This window comes from Procambarus clarkii, chromosome 24 (assembly GCF_040958095.1).
Source record: "Procambarus clarkii isolate CNS0578487 chromosome 24, FALCON_Pclarkii_2.0, whole genome shotgun sequence".
In the NCBI taxonomy this organism is placed as follows: domain Eukaryota; kingdom Metazoa; phylum Arthropoda; class Malacostraca; order Decapoda; family Cambaridae; genus Procambarus; species Procambarus clarkii.
Genome location: NC_091173.1, coordinates 9696822 through 9712469, shown reverse-complemented (window position 1 = coordinate 9712469; position 15648 = coordinate 9696822). Strand labels below are relative to the sequence as shown.

General features: G+C 47.2%; 1 protein-coding gene across 5 annotated transcripts in view; it reads left to right on the top strand.

The window, feature by feature from the left end:
* LOC123747756 (protein bric-a-brac 2) overlaps positions 1-15648 on the top strand; it is a 190803-nt gene that overhangs the window by 140015 nt on the left and 35140 nt on the right. The window contains exon 6 of one of the 5 annotated variants that reach the window (XM_069330570.1): positions 8606-9571. The exons of the other annotated variants lie outside the window; for them this stretch is intronic. Within the exon in view, the coding sequence (XP_069186671.1) occupies positions 8606-9036 (431 nt within the window). The 3' untranslated portion in view covers positions 9037-9571. Of the gene's footprint in view, positions 1-8605; positions 9572-15648 lie in introns of those variants that run through there. 5 annotated transcript variants of the gene reach the window in all.

Below are 15648 nucleotides of genomic sequence, written 5' to 3'. Positions count from 1 at the left end.
CCTGTGTACTGGTGTGGGACTAGGGTCCTGTGTACTGGTGTGGGACTAGGGACCTGTGTACTGGTGTGGGACTGGGGCCCTGTGTACTGGTGTGGGACTGGGGTCCTGTGTACTGGTGTGGGACTGGGGCCCTGTGTACTGGTGTGGGACTGGGGCCCTGTGTACTGGTGTGGGACTGGGGTCCTGTGTACTGTTGTGGGACTGGGGTCCTGTGTACTGGTGTGGGACTGGGGTCCTGTGTACTGGTGTGGGACTGGGGCCCTGTGTACTGGTGTGGGACTGGGGCCCTGTGTACTGGTGTGGGACTGGGGTCCTGTGTACTGGTGTGGGACTGGGGTCCCGTGTACTGGTGTGGGACTGATGCCCTGTGTACTGGTGTGGGACTGGGGCCCTGTGTACTGGTGTGGGACTGGGGCCCTGTGTACTGGTGTGGGTTGGGGTCCTGTGTACTGGTGTGGGACTGGGGTCCTGTGTACTGGTGTGGGACTGGGGCCCTGTGTACTGGTGTGGGACTGGGGCCCTGTGTACTGGTGTGGGACTGGGGCCCTGTGTACTGGTGTGGGACGGGTCCTGTGTACTGTTGTGGGACTGGGGTCCTGTGTACTGGTGTGGGACTGGGGCCCTGTGTACTGGTGTGGGACTGGGGTCCTGTGTACTGGTGTGGGACTGATGCCCTGTGTACTGGTGTGGGACTGGGGCCCTGTGTACTGGTGTGGGACTGGGGCCCTGTGTACTGGTGTGGGACTGGGGTCCTGTGTACTGGTGTGGGACTGGGGTCCTGTGTACTGGTGTGGGACTGGGGTCCTGTGTACTGGTGTGGGACTGGGGTCCTGTGTACTGGTGTGGGACTGGGGCCCTGTGTACTGGTGTGGGACTGGGGTCCTGTGTACTGGTGTGGGACTGGGGCCCTGTGTACTGGTGTGGGACTGATGCCCTGTGTACTGGTGTGGGACTGGGGCCCTGTGTACTGGGGTGGGACTGGGGCCCTGTGTACTGGGGTGGGACTGGGGCCCTGTGTACTGGGGTGGGACTGGGGCCAGGGTGGGGCGCCACGCGCGGCTCTGCAGTCACACTCTGGAACAAAGAAAAAAACAAAGAGGAAAAACAATAGAAGAAAAGGTTAAAAGTTAAAATAGAATAGAAATTCAGAAATACGAAACAAAAGAAGACAGTAAATTAAAGAACAAATAAGAATGAGAAGGAAATAATCATAATAAAAGCCAAGAGACATGGTAAGAGAAGGTTATACTTTATTACACTAGGCTTCTCAACTTTGAAAATGCTTCAGGAGTTACCACTCAACCACACAAGATATAGAAAATAACACGGAAAACTCCTCGTGTTATTATTTTTATTACACATTATTATATTGAGAGTGTTCTAATACTCAACACAACCCTTAGGAATTAACCAAAGCTGGAAAAAGTGCTCAAAATTATTGGTAAACTTGATTGATGTATTGAAATCTTATAGTCCGAAGACCCTTTAAGCCGTCTTGGTCTGAAGGTGACCATTACATAGACCTGGTCCGAATGAGATCTTAGGGATGTTGTCGAACGTGTTAAAAAAAAGACATATAGGGTATACTCAGTGTTTGCAAGCTCTTATAGACAAGTATGGTAGCCGTTGAGAACATGGGAACAGGTTAGATTGGCTCCCTCGGTGAACTGCCCTTCATCTCTGTCTTTTGTGCGTCACAGGACTCGAGTCTTAGAGTGAAGGGACTCTGCACCAGGACTTTGCTCGTGGTGCAGAGTCCCTCATTCTACGGGAAGCTGCCAGACCTCCTTTGTCTTCCTCGAGGTTGTGTTCTCCCCTGTGACCCAGGTGACCCGACCTCTCCTGCCCACCTCTCGCTCTCTCTTTCCACCCACCTCCAGCCACCCTCCAGCCACCTTCCAGCCACCCTCCACCCACCCTCCGACCACCCTCTAGCCACCTTCCACCCACCCTCCACCCACCCTCCACCCACCTTCCACCCACCCTTCACCCACCCTCCAGCCACCTTCAAGCCACCTTCAAGCCACCTTCCAGCCACCCTCCAGCCACCTTCCAGCCACCTTCCAGCCACCCTCCAGCCACCTTCCAGCCACCCTCCAGCCACCTTCCAGCCACCCTCCAGCCACCTTCCAGCCACCTTCCAGCCACCTTCCAGCCACCCTCCACTCACCTTCCAGCCACCCTCCACTCACCTTCCAGCCACCTTCCAGCCACCCTCCAGCCACCTTCCAGCCACCCTCCAGCCACCCTCCAGCCACCTTCCAGCCACCCTCCAGCCACCCTCCAGCCACCTTCCAGCTACCTTCCAGCCACCCTCCAGCCACCTTCCAGCCACCCTCCAGCCACCCTCCAGCCACCTTCCAGCCACCCTCCAGCCACCTTCCAGCCACCCTCCAGCCACCCTCCAGCCACCCTCCAGCCACCCTCCAGCCACCTTCCAGCCACCCTTCAGCCACCTTCCAGCCACCCTCCAGCCACCTTCCAGCCACCCTCCAGCCACCCTCCAGCCACCCTCCACCCACCTTCCAGCCACCCTCCAGCCACCTTCCAGCCACCCTCCAGTCACCCTCCAGCCACCTTCCAGCCACCCTCCAGCCACCTTCCAGCCACCCTCCACACACCCTCCAGCCACTCCTCCAGCCACCTTCCAGCCACCTTCCAGCCACCCTCCAGCCACCTTCCAGCTACCTTCCAGCCACCTTCCAGCCACCCTCCAGCCACCCTCCAGCCACCCTCCAGCCACCCTCCAGCCACCTTCTTCACCCTTGTTGTTCAAGCGTCACTCATGTCATTGATCGCCTGGAACCCTATACCCAGGCGATCCATTATGTCTGAACTCTGGTTCCAGTCGTCTCTTGGCCATCTTGTAGTTCTTGATGACTATTGGCTTAAGCTGCTTATACTTGTGTGTATGTATTCACCAACATGTGTGTGTGTGTGTTGGGTTGAGACTTAACTCCTGGGCCCCGCCTTATCAGCTGTCGATCGAGTGACTACCGTCACGTTTTAAATAACTTATTGCAGTTGTATTATCTATCGCTGCTAATCTACTCTATTTACTCAACTTATACCCTATAAAAGTTGGTTCTAGCATCTCTGTGACACATCTGCGTCTCAAGTTTCCGTCCATGGCGCCTAACCATAGGCGTTAGGGCGCCTGACAGCTGGGTAGACAGCGCTTCGGATTCGTAGTCCTGAGGTTCCGGGTTCGATCCCCGGCGGAGGCGGAGACAAATGGGCAAAATGTTTCTTTCACCCTGATGCCCCTGTTACCTAGCAGTAAAATAGGTTCCTGGGAGTTAGACAACTGCTACAGGCTGCTTCCCGTAGGGGGGGGGGTGTAACATGAAGGAGGTCTGGTCGAGGACCGGGCCGCGGGGACGCTAAAGCCCCGAAATCATCTCAAGATAACTAAGGCGCCATTATACTCAGCATATCCCATTGTCCTACCCTGCCTGAAATTGAACATTATTATGTCTCCTGGATTCCGTGTCTTCAAGTGAGGTGAGGTTCGCTGCCTCACAGTTCAGTCCTCGCAAGTCTGGTACCAGGCTCGTCGTCACTTGCATACGTCACGAGTTTACACACACACACACACACACACACACACACACACACACACACACACACACACACACACACACACACACACACACACACACACACAGAGGAAGCAGCCCGTAACATCTGTCTAACTCCCAGTTAACCTATTTCTGCTAGGTAACAGGGGCATCAGAAAGAAACTCTGCACATTTTTTCTCTCCGACGCCGGGAATCGAACCCGGGCCACAGGATTACGTGTACAGCATGCTATCTATACAGCCACTGGCGCCCTCACACCCACCGGCTATCCTCACGCTCACCGGTGTGTGTGTGTGTGTGTGTGTGTGTGTGTGTGTGTGTGTGTGTGTGTGTGTGTGTGAGGAGTTGCCTAGGAAGTGTAAGTCGATTACAAGCGTGAGGTAACTATGAGCAAAGAACGTGAAGCGAGAGATACATTAAAATATTCCGAAAATGATAAAGAGCTTCACAGATATAAACATCAGGAGTCTACCTACCTATCTTGTGGCTACCTTGTGGGAGTTCCGGGAATCAACGACCCCGCGGCCCGGTCTGCGACACAGGCCTCCCGGTTGGTCGTCTGGTCTAAGAGGGTTAACGAAGTATCCTTAATGGCCGCCAAGTTTGTCCAGGGAAAATAGCTGAGTCGGAACATTGTATGGAACTGTTGGACGGTGGGCGGGAGACCGGGTCACACCGGCCACCTGCTGGACGGTGGGCGGGAGACCGGGTCACCCCGGCCACCTGCTGGACGGTGGGCGGGAGACCGGGTCACACCGGCCACCTGCTGGACGGTGGGCGGGAGACCAGGTCACACCGGCCCCTCGCCTGCCACCATTATCATAATAATAATAATATATTTGTATAAGTTATTGTACGTTTATAATTGCTTAAACGTATGTAATTGGAGGTATTAGCTTAGTGTACGCATTACTCGAGCACTTTATCTTGCTCTAGGAGGCACATATGTCAGCCGATACTCTTGTAGGATACAATAATGACAATAATAATAAGGAATTATGTGTCATTTTTAACAATAATAACGGCAGTATAGATAACGCTAGCAATTACATATTAATGCCAATAATGCGTGCACGCTACTTGTACCTTGGAAATATTTCTAAGAGAGAGAGAGAGAGAGAGAGAGAGAGAGAGAGAGAGAGAGAGAGAGAGAGAGAGAGAGAGAGAGAGAGAGAGAGAGAGAGAGAGAGAGAGAGAGAGAGAGAGAACAAATTTGTGATTCGCAAATGGAAAGCCTTGTATTATATCACTCAGATTTCAAGAAAGTGTCACATATATGTAGTGTCACACATGAAATGTCACATGAATTGTGACGTATAATTCATGCGTGTCAAACTGAGGGTCCCCCAAGGGCCATATGGGCCACATTTGTGTTGTCACGAGGGCCACTCATCACAACTAATTGAAGTCATTTAATCAAAATTATTGCAGAGTATTGTTAGTACTTAAACTTAGAAACATACAATGTGCATACAAATAGTTTAGTAGCTAGCAGTATTCACGAATGCAAAGTAATGAAGTAGTTTAACAGCAGAAAATAAAAACGAAGTTTTAAACGACAACAAAGACTTCTATACAACAGCAACAAATTCATTTTACACAAATTACAACAGTTCAAAATGCACATTTATTTACGACTATTCAATAATTTTTTGTGTTTTGTCCTGAGGTTTGACACCTTTTTTTGAATGACTGTTTTTGCTTTGTCTGGCTGAAATGTCTGTGCAGTTCCCACGTTGATCAGAAATGACAAGTGTTTACCTGTCAGCCTTGTTCTCCGAAACAAAATCACCGGTTAAAAAACTGAAACGAAATTAGGCCAGCTTAACAGTTAAGGTCATGTCTGTTTTTAAAAGTCTTAACTCGCGTGCCTCACAGCTGCATTCGTGTTTCTTTTGTGCTTTTGAAATCTATTAAAAGATGATAGTTGAAATGATAACAACTGCGATTTTGGCCGTTAAATGACCAAGTTACAGTATTCTTTGTGCAGGCCGCAGGTGTGCTTGCAAAGGGCCGCATGCGGGTCGCATGTTTAACATGTCTGCAGAATACTGCATAAAACGATGGGCGCGTCAGTCCTGCTGTAGACTTGATTCTTGAATTTGAGCCAGAGTCCTAGCTCCTTAAGGCAGATAGATATATATGTTAGAGAACTTGAGTATTCCGTGGGAGAGTTTTGCTGCACCTTCACCACAAAATTCCTGACTGACTTGGAAGATGCTTAATGTAGAATATTAACTAATATTCGACATTCAGCGGATCTTCGACAAATGCCGGAGATTTGCTTTCTAACGACAGTATCAAGAAGTTTATCTCCAATTTCTACTAGAAGTAACATGAAGATGACTAAGCTCAAAACGTTTTCGAAAGGTAATCTTATGGGCTGTTGAATGTTGATCTCTTGTGGTTTAAAAATGTATGCCCCTTTGGACAGTAGATTGCAGCCCAGTTTCTTGTCGGTACAAGTGACAGGATCAACAACCCAGCAGGGTTTCTGGCCTCTGGGAAGTCTTGTACTTGTTAATACATGTGTGACGCACCACGTTGCTCAATAGTTTATCTTTAATCCATTTAGAGAGGCGGGAAGGAGGCTGTCACTATCTGGGCCAAACGCTTTCTTTAAGGAGTCACTTGGGGGCTTTGCGAGTCCGGAGAGGAGAGTGCGCTTTTCTCTCGTATGTGCGCTATGGCCAAAAGTGGACGTAATTTGAAATTGATGATTGATTGACGAAGATTAAGCCACCCAAAAGGTGGCACGGGCATGATTAGCCCGTAAGTGGTTGCCTTTTTGAGCCATTATCAGTATCAATAGATGATACTGGAGATCTGTGGAGGTGCGACTGCACCCTGCGTAACAGATGTCCCCCAGTGTAATTTGAAATGAAATCGACTCATAAAAGTGACGAACTGTCCCGTTTCTGCTTGAGTCGTCCGGACTACTCGGTAAGGTTAAGAGAGGAAACTTTCAATTAACGTTTTTCATGACGTTTTGAAACTTTATGAGAATTTCCTGTCCACCTAACCTACCAGAGGACCCTTAACTTACTGTTGTTGAAAAATAAAATCCCAAATTTATTTTCATTTTTTCATTTTCAAATTACATCCACTTTCGGCCATACGGGTAAACGGCCAAAAGCGACGTTATTTTTAAGAGGACAAGTTGTCACTATGTGATTTGTTTGTGTATGTGAAGGTGGAGTGTAGGCTGATGATCTACTTTACCTTCACCAGATTGATTGATTGATGAAGATTAAGCCACCCAAAAGGTGGCACGGGCATGAATAGCCCGTAAGTGGTGGCCCTTTTAAGCCATTACCAGTATCAAGAGCTGATACTGGAGATCTGTGGAGGTGCGAATGCACCCTGCATGATGGGAGATGTTTCCCTTGTGAATATGTTAAGATGAAGATGAAGCCACCCAAAAGGTGGCACGAGCATGAATAGCTCGTAAGTGGTGGCCCTTTTGAGCCATCACCAGTATCAATAGATGATACTGGAGACCTGTGGAGGTGCGACTGCACCCAGCGTGACGGGAGATGTCTCCCGGTGGTGATGAGGAAGAGAGAGAGAGAGAGAAGATTAAGCCACCCAAAAGGTGGCTTGGGCATGAATAGCCCATAAGTGGTGGCCCTTTTGAGCCATTTCCAGTATCAATAGATGATACTGGAGATCTGTGGAGGTGCGACTGCACCCTGCGTGACGGGAGATGTCTGTACATATTCTGATTGATTGATTGATGAAGATTAAGCCACCCAAGAGGTGGCACGGGCATGAATAGCCCGTAAGTGGTGGCCCTTTCGAGCCATTACCAGTATCAAAAGATGATACTGGAGATCTGTGGAGGCGCAACTGCACCCAGCGTGACGGGAGATGTCTCCCGGGCCAAGTGGTGACCAAATGGTGGTTGGAGAGGAAGTCTTCACCAGAGTGTTTGAGGGGTTATATGTGAAGCATGGACTGGCTTTTATAGAAGTCTCCAGACGTCCTGGGGATTTAGTGGAAGATTGATTAAGATTAAGCCAACCAAGAGGTGGCACGGGCATGAATAGCCCGTAAATTTAGTGGAATCCCAGGTTGTATATTTATACCACGTGATGGTACAAGGGTAAGGTGCCGCTAGTTCCAGTCATCTCAGCGCTCCAATTTATTTTCTCGTTGATATATATATATCACATTAGTGTGATTTCTTACAGGTAGAGCAAACTGTGTATACACACACACACACACGCACACTTTGGCGGGACCAAAGAGCCAGAGCTCAACCCTCGCAAGGACAATTAGGTGAAGACACACATACATACATACATACATACATACATACATACATACATACATACATACATACATACATACATACATACATACATAGTCTCCTTCTGAAGATTTATTAATATACGAAAGTACTTAAGGAAATTCCTGTTTCAATTTTCCTCCGTGGTCTGACACTGTCATACATACATACATACATACATACATACATACATACATACATACATACATACATACATACATACATACATACATACATACACATTCACAGTTTAACGAAGCGGCGAAAGGCAAGAATCACACCGGGCTGCCTTGTGTCTCGACCATAATATTGAGCTGATGCAACACCATGTATGCCTCCTGTCAACGATATTGTCATCATGGTCCAGCTTCATTTTATAAAGACGGAAAATACACAAAAAGTCCCCAACAGGAGGCCTGACCACCCTTGGAAGGACTGGAGGGTGGAGCGGTACGGCCGGAGCGTCTGTGTCGGCCAGGACCCACGTCAATAGTGACGGGCTGATGGTTGTGGTTAACGAGGTTGTAGTTGTGTGGGTTGTGTACAGCGGCGTGGGGACTAACAAACTCTGCTTCCCTCAGTATGGCGTCTTAATGCTCAGGATGTTGTGGTGTTTGTTGTATGTTGTAGATCACAGCTGTTTAGTTGCCAGGTGGTGTGTGAGGGCGCCGGTAGGTGGGTTTGTGTTACTTGTAACGATGGCGGCTGTACGAGGTGGTGGTGTTGTTTCAGGTGGCGGCGGTGTCGGAGGCGACGGCGGCGTGGCGGCGGCGGCGGCGACGGGCGGCGGAGAAAGGTTTCCGTGCCGGGCGCCAGTGAGCTGCCCGGTGTGCGGGCGCGTGTGCTCCAACAAGTACATCCTCAGGACACACATGGAGGACCGCCACTCGGGCCCCCAGCGCCTGCCCTGCCCCCACTGCTCCAAGGAGTACTCCTCGCGCAACTCTCTCCTCTCGCACATCTCCCGCTACCACCGCGAGCGGGAACCAGGACCCGTCCCGCTGCCAACCGTCGACCTCCTCGAACCCAAGTCACAAATGGCGCCCACGCACGCCCCCCACCATATGCTACCACCCCCTTCACACCACCATCACCTCGATATGGTCGACCACAAGCCACACCTTGCACATCTCTCCTCCCAGCTCCCGGGCCCGCCACACTAGCTACTCACATACACTTGCAGAAACTGTGTTGAGATGTGTTGGACTGTTTACCTGTCTGCTGGAGTGTGTGTGTAGCTGTGGCGAGGACAGTAGCAGGAGGTGGTGCTACCGTCCACCCTGATAGTGATCACTCTTCATCACTACCACAGAAAGCCTCGGTAACAACGTAATCTAAATCACTATCACCATCAACAGAAAAACTACCACCAAAACCCTCTTCATTGTCACTACCACAACGATTATCATAACTACCAATACCATAAGAAATATAGCTACAGCAATCACCGCCAACTGTCATAACAAACATTAACTGTTTGTCACTATTAACAGCTCTGCAATCAACACTACCACAACCACACCAACTACCACAACCACACCAACAACCTCATCCCACGCAGCACATCCTACTTAGAAGAAGCACTTCAACTGTTTACACATCCTTCCTAGTTCCAGTCTCTCTCTCTCTCTCTCTCTCTCTCTCTCTCTCTCTCTCTCTCTCTCTCTCTCTCTCTCTCTCTCTCTCTCTCTCTCTCTCTCTCTCTCTCTCTCCCCAAAGACCTTGCTTTATTATTCTGACCTCATCTTTTCAGATAGGATCTGTAGCCTTTTCAGAACAAGTTTGGTTGTACCTTTCACAGTAGATAACCTCCATAGGACCAGTGTCTTCCGGTATCATCCCTCCCCCCCCCCCACCCACACACACACACCCACGGGCACGAGAGGGTAAGCCTCTCCTGGCGCTGCTAGAGGACCATTCGGCCCAGGTATGAGATGGAAGAGTAGCGCCAAGACGCAAGTCATCGCCATAGCGTCGGGCTGCCTACTGCCATCATTACTACACGCACTCCGCCTCTCGCCACTCAGGAGCAGCGGGATCCGCCATTATAGATCTGGTCAAGAGTTTTAGTTTTGTATAAAAAAGACATACATTTTGGAGAATACCATAGTTTGTGAATTTCTCAAATAAATGCCGGCAAGTTGGAAGTGTGGTAGCGGGAGGAAGGTGTTTTGTATCCATTGTTTTGTCAACATTGGGGCCACCATTGACAGCCACCACACAGATGTGAAGCTTTTATCCCCTCCCCCCCCTTGTCTTGCGCGGGTGTGCTGATAAGGGGGCGGGCGAGCCACGCTTGCTGGCTCCTAAGTTCCTTCCACCCACATTGTTCCTTTGTCACATGTGTTGCTGTAACTGCAATAAACTATACGACTCTAGAAGCTGCTCTGTATATCCCATATAGTAAGGAGAATATCTCTCTCTCTCTCTCTCTCTCTCTCTCTCTCTCTCTCTCTCTCTCTCTCTCTCTCTCTCTCTCTCTCTCTCTCTCTCTCTCTCTCTCTCTCTCTCTCCAACCAATGAGTCAGCAGCATGAGAGAGAGGGGGGATGATGTTGAGGCAGCTGTCAGCTGTCACACTAACTTTACAGTGTGTCCACTAATACGACAAGTTTGATGGCAGGCCTCGCTGCGCCCCGCTCTCACGTGACAGCAGAGCCTCACCTGTCACCAGTGAGCCTTGAATTACATATAAGGGCTTCAGGTATCACCAAAGAGTCCAGCTATCAGCAGAGTCCGAGTCCACAATGTAACACCACAACCACTTGTACTACCTCCACAACTACTGGTAATAATAATAATTTGATGGCAGATTTTCCTTTACATGAAGTGTAAACACACACATTGATAATTACAAAGAGCCGTTTGTGAAGGTGGTACGTCTTATACATAGCGGAGAGGGGACACATTTAAACACACTGAAGAACGACAGGTGGTGGAGACGCAGAGACACAAGCTAAAGGGACAGAGTGACACAGGGAAGAAGAGGGGGAGGGAACATGGTGACACAGGCAATTGGGATATATAATGACACTATGAGAAGGACTCATGGTGACAGGCTAGAGGGACACTTAGTAACACAGGGGGGACGAGGGACACATGGCAACACAGGGACGAGGGACACATGGCAACACAGGGACTAGGGACACATGGCAACACGGACGAGGGACACATGGCAACACAGGGACGAGGGACACATGACAACACAGGGACGAGGGACACATGGCAACACAGGGACTAGGGACACATGGCAACACGGACGAGAGACACATGGCAACACGGACGAGGGACACATGGCAACACAGGGACGAGGGACACATGACAACACAGGGACGAGGGACACATGGCAACACAGGGACGAGGGACACATGGCAACACAGGGACGAGGGACACATGTCAACACAGGGACGAGGGACACATGGCAACACAGGGACGAGGACACACATCATACACAATTTCGTAACGATACAGCAAGCCAGGGAGGTGACGGGAGAGAACAGTCTGTTAAACGAGCAGGAAATGTTCCCAAACTTACATGTGAAGTTTATTGATCCACGAAAAAAAGCCTCGTATCGATATATTGATGAGACCTTCCCCACAAAGGATGGGTTGATGATGTTGAGTGTTAGGGGCAAGAGGTGTCATCAGCATAATGAACAAGAGAATAAACTGAACCTATTTTATTTAAAAAGTATGCCTAAAATATTACATTGTATTAAAGTGGATGTGATTAAGTTTTAGTGATCAAAACTGAAGTGAAATACAGGAACGTTAAGAATACAATAATTATTATGTTTCAGACTAGACGACGTATTTTGTATCAGGATAGGAAGAGAGAGATGTTACAGGTGAAGCAGCATTACAGTTTTTGTAACGAAGAATACAACATAACATTTGGGGTTTACAAGTTTTATTATCAAGCGACAGAATTCAATGTTTCTCACAAAAATTGTATTAATATATATTATCAACCACAATAAAAGTGGGTAGTAATATGAACATCCACAATAATGAAGGATCCCACAAGTAACTAACTGCTGCCCAACTGAAACTGTAAACCTTCCCTGAGTTATCATTCAAGCTTGGAGGAATTAAGTAATCCACGTCATTTCCAAAGGATACCTGATCAACCAGGCTGTGACTCACACGTTAGGCTGCGAGCAGCCGCCTGGTTGACCAGTCCAGCAACAAGGAGGCTTGGTCGACGACCGGTCCGCAGGGACGCTAAGCCCCGGAAACACTTCAAGGTAACCTCAAGGTAGGTTTATATATATATATATATATATATATATATATATATATATATATATATATATATATATATATATATATATATATAACTGAAAACTCACACCCCAGAAGTGACTCGAACCCATACTCCCAGAAGCAACGCAACTGGTATGTACAAGACGCCTTAATCCACTTGACCATCACGACCGGACATAATGAGGTGATAGCCTAAGCTATTTGAACCACCCCACCGCCGGCACTCGGATAGTAATCTTGGGCATAGCATTTTACCAAATCACCTCATTCTTTGGGGCACACGTGAGGAACACAAATGCGAACAAGCCTGAATGGTCCCCAGGACAATATGCAACTGAAAACTCACACCCCAGAAGTGACTCGAACCCATACTCCCAGAAGCAACGCAACTGGTATGTACAAGACGCCTTAATCCACTTGACCATCACGACCGGACATAATGAGGTGATAGCCTAAGCTATTTGAACCACCCCACCGCCGGCACTCTGATAGTAATCTTGGGCATAGCATTTTACCAAATCACCTCATTCTTTGGGGCACACGTGAGGAACACAAATGCGAACAAGCCTGAATGTTCGATTAAGGCGTCTTGTACATACCAGTTGCGTTGCTTCTGGGAGTATGGGTTCGAGTCACTTCTGGGGTGTGAGTTTTCAGTTGCATATTGTCCTGGGGACCATTCAGGCTTGTTCGCATTTGTGTTCCTCACGTGTGCCCCAAAGAATGAGGTGATTTGGTAAAATGCTATGCCCAAGATTACTATCCGAGTGCCGGCGGTGGGGTGGTTCAAATAGCTTAGGCTATCACCTCATTATGTCCGGTCGTGATGGTCAAGTGGATTAAGGCGTCTTGTACATACCAGTTGCGTTGCTTCTGGGAGTATGGGTTCGAGTCACTTCTGGGGTGTGAGTTTTCAGTTGCATATTGTCCTGGGGACCATTCAGGCTTGTTCATATATATATATATATATATATATATATATATATATATATATATATATATGAACAAGCCTGAATGGTCCCCAGGACAATATGCAACTGAAAACTCACATATATATATATATATATATATATATATATATATATATATATATATATATATATATATATATATATATATATATATATATATATATATATATATATTATTAAATATGACCGAAAAAGTAAGATTAATAATTCTAACACGAATTTTCTCGATCTTTCGTACGTTTCTTTTCACTGTTGGTGGTAATTCAAAAATCAATTCTCCAAAATTCATTTTCATTTCTAGTCTGACGCGACACTTGAGCGCGTTTCGTAAAACTTATTACATTTTCAAAGACTTTAGCTTACACATACACAACTGAATAGAACTTACACATCTTCGATTTGTTTATATCTACATTTGAGTGAGGTGGATGGGGTGAGGTGGTATTAATAGGGTATTAAATTCCTAAACACAAGACAGAACACGAAACAATGGGTATTGAATGGAAGTGATTTGTAGAAAGCCTATTGGTCCATATTTCTTGATGCTTCTATATTGGAGCGGAGTCTTGAGGTGGGTAGAATATAGTTGTGCATTAATTGGCTGTTGATTGCTGGTGTTGACTTCTTGATGTGTAGAGCCTCGCAGACGTCAAGCCGCCTGCTATCGCTGTATCTATCGATGATTTCTGTGTTGTTTACTAGGATTTCTCTGGCGATGGTTTGGTTGGGGAAGAGATTATATGTTCCTTAATGGAGTCCTGTTGCTTATGCATCGTTAAACGCCTAGAAAGAAATGTTGTTGTCTTGCCTATATACTGTTTTTTTTGGAGCTTACAGTCCCCAAGAGGGCATTTGAAGGCATAGACGACGTTGGTCTCTTTTAAAGCATTCTGCTTTGTGTCTGGAGAGTTTCTCATGAGTAGGCTGGCCGTTTTTCTGGTTTTATAGTAAATCGTCAGTTGTATCCTCTGATTTTTGTCTGTAGGGATAACGTTTCTATTAACAATATCTTTCAGGACCCTTTCCTCCGTTTTATGAGCTGTTGAAAAGAAGTTCCTGTATATATATATATATATATATATAAATTAAAAATTTTTTGCCTTTATACCTTGGTTAGGTGTTTTGATACTGTTTATACTCGTTTGTAAACAGAAAGTTAAAAGTCATTAGCTGGTCATGACTGGGGCGTGACCAGCTAATGAACTAAAACAGAAGCGAAAAAGAAACAGGGAAAAAGGAGGAAACCCCACCTCCATTTAAAACTTTGACCCAAATATCAGAGTAACAAGGTTTTCGCGAATAACCGAACTCAATTACGGGCTCACCATAGCCCGTGCTACATTGACATTTCATTCCGAGTAGCTAAATCTAAAACAACAACAACAACGTGACCAGCCATTTGTATGACTGAGGCGTGGATTACCTAATTCCTCCAGGCATGAGTGGCAGCCAAGGCCGACAGTTCCAGTTGGGCAGCAGTTAGTTGCCTGTGGGATCCTTCCCTATTGCGGGTGTTCATAGCGTGGTAGGTAGAGCTGCCGCCTCTCGCTATGGAAGTTGGGGGTTCGACGCTCCTAGGCCCAAATGAAAGAAATTATATTAATATAATATTAAAATAATAATACAATATATAAATTTAAATGTAATGTACAAATTATGTACATATTTTCAGTAACAAAAAAAATAGTAGGATATCTAGTTGTATCCTCACCCCTCTCATCCCCCCCCCCCCACTCCAGTATAAATTAACTATTTCGATTTTGTTCCATGTGTGTGTGTGTGTACTCACCTAATTGTACTCACCTAATTGTGCTTGCGGGGGTTGAGCTTTGGCTCTTGGTTCCGCCTCTCAACTGTCAATCAACTGGTGTACAGATTACTGAGCCTATTGGGCTCTACATTTGAAAATGTGTATGGAGTCAGCCTCCACCACATCACTTCTTAGTGCATTCCATTTATTAACTACTCTGACACTAAAAAAATTCTTTCTAACGTCTCTGTGGCTCATCTGGGTACTAAGTTTCCACCTGTATTCCCTTGTTCGTGTTCCACCCGTGCTAAAGAGTTTGTCTTTATCCACCCCCTGAGAATTTTGTAGGTGGTTATCATGTCTCCCCTTTCTCTTCTGTTTTCCAGGGATGTGAGGTTCAGCTCCTTTAGCTCCTCCTTGTGTTTACTAGTTGTGTTTTTGCGGGGGTTGAGCTTTGCTCTTTCGGCCCGCCTCTCAACTGTCAATCAACTGTTTACTAACTACTTTTTTTTTTTTGTGTGTGTGTGTGTGTGTGTGTGTGTGTGTGTGTGTGTGTGTGTGTGTGTGTGTGTGTGTGTGTGTGTGTGTGTGTGTGTGTATTCACCTAGTTGTATTCACCTAGTTGTGCTTGTGGGGGTTGAGCTCTACTCTTTCGGCCCGCCTCTCAACTCAATACACTGTTTCTACTACTACTTTTTTTCCCCCCACACCGCACACACACACACACACACACACACACCCCAGGAAGCAGCCCGTGACAGCTGAGTAACTCCCAGGTACTTATTTACT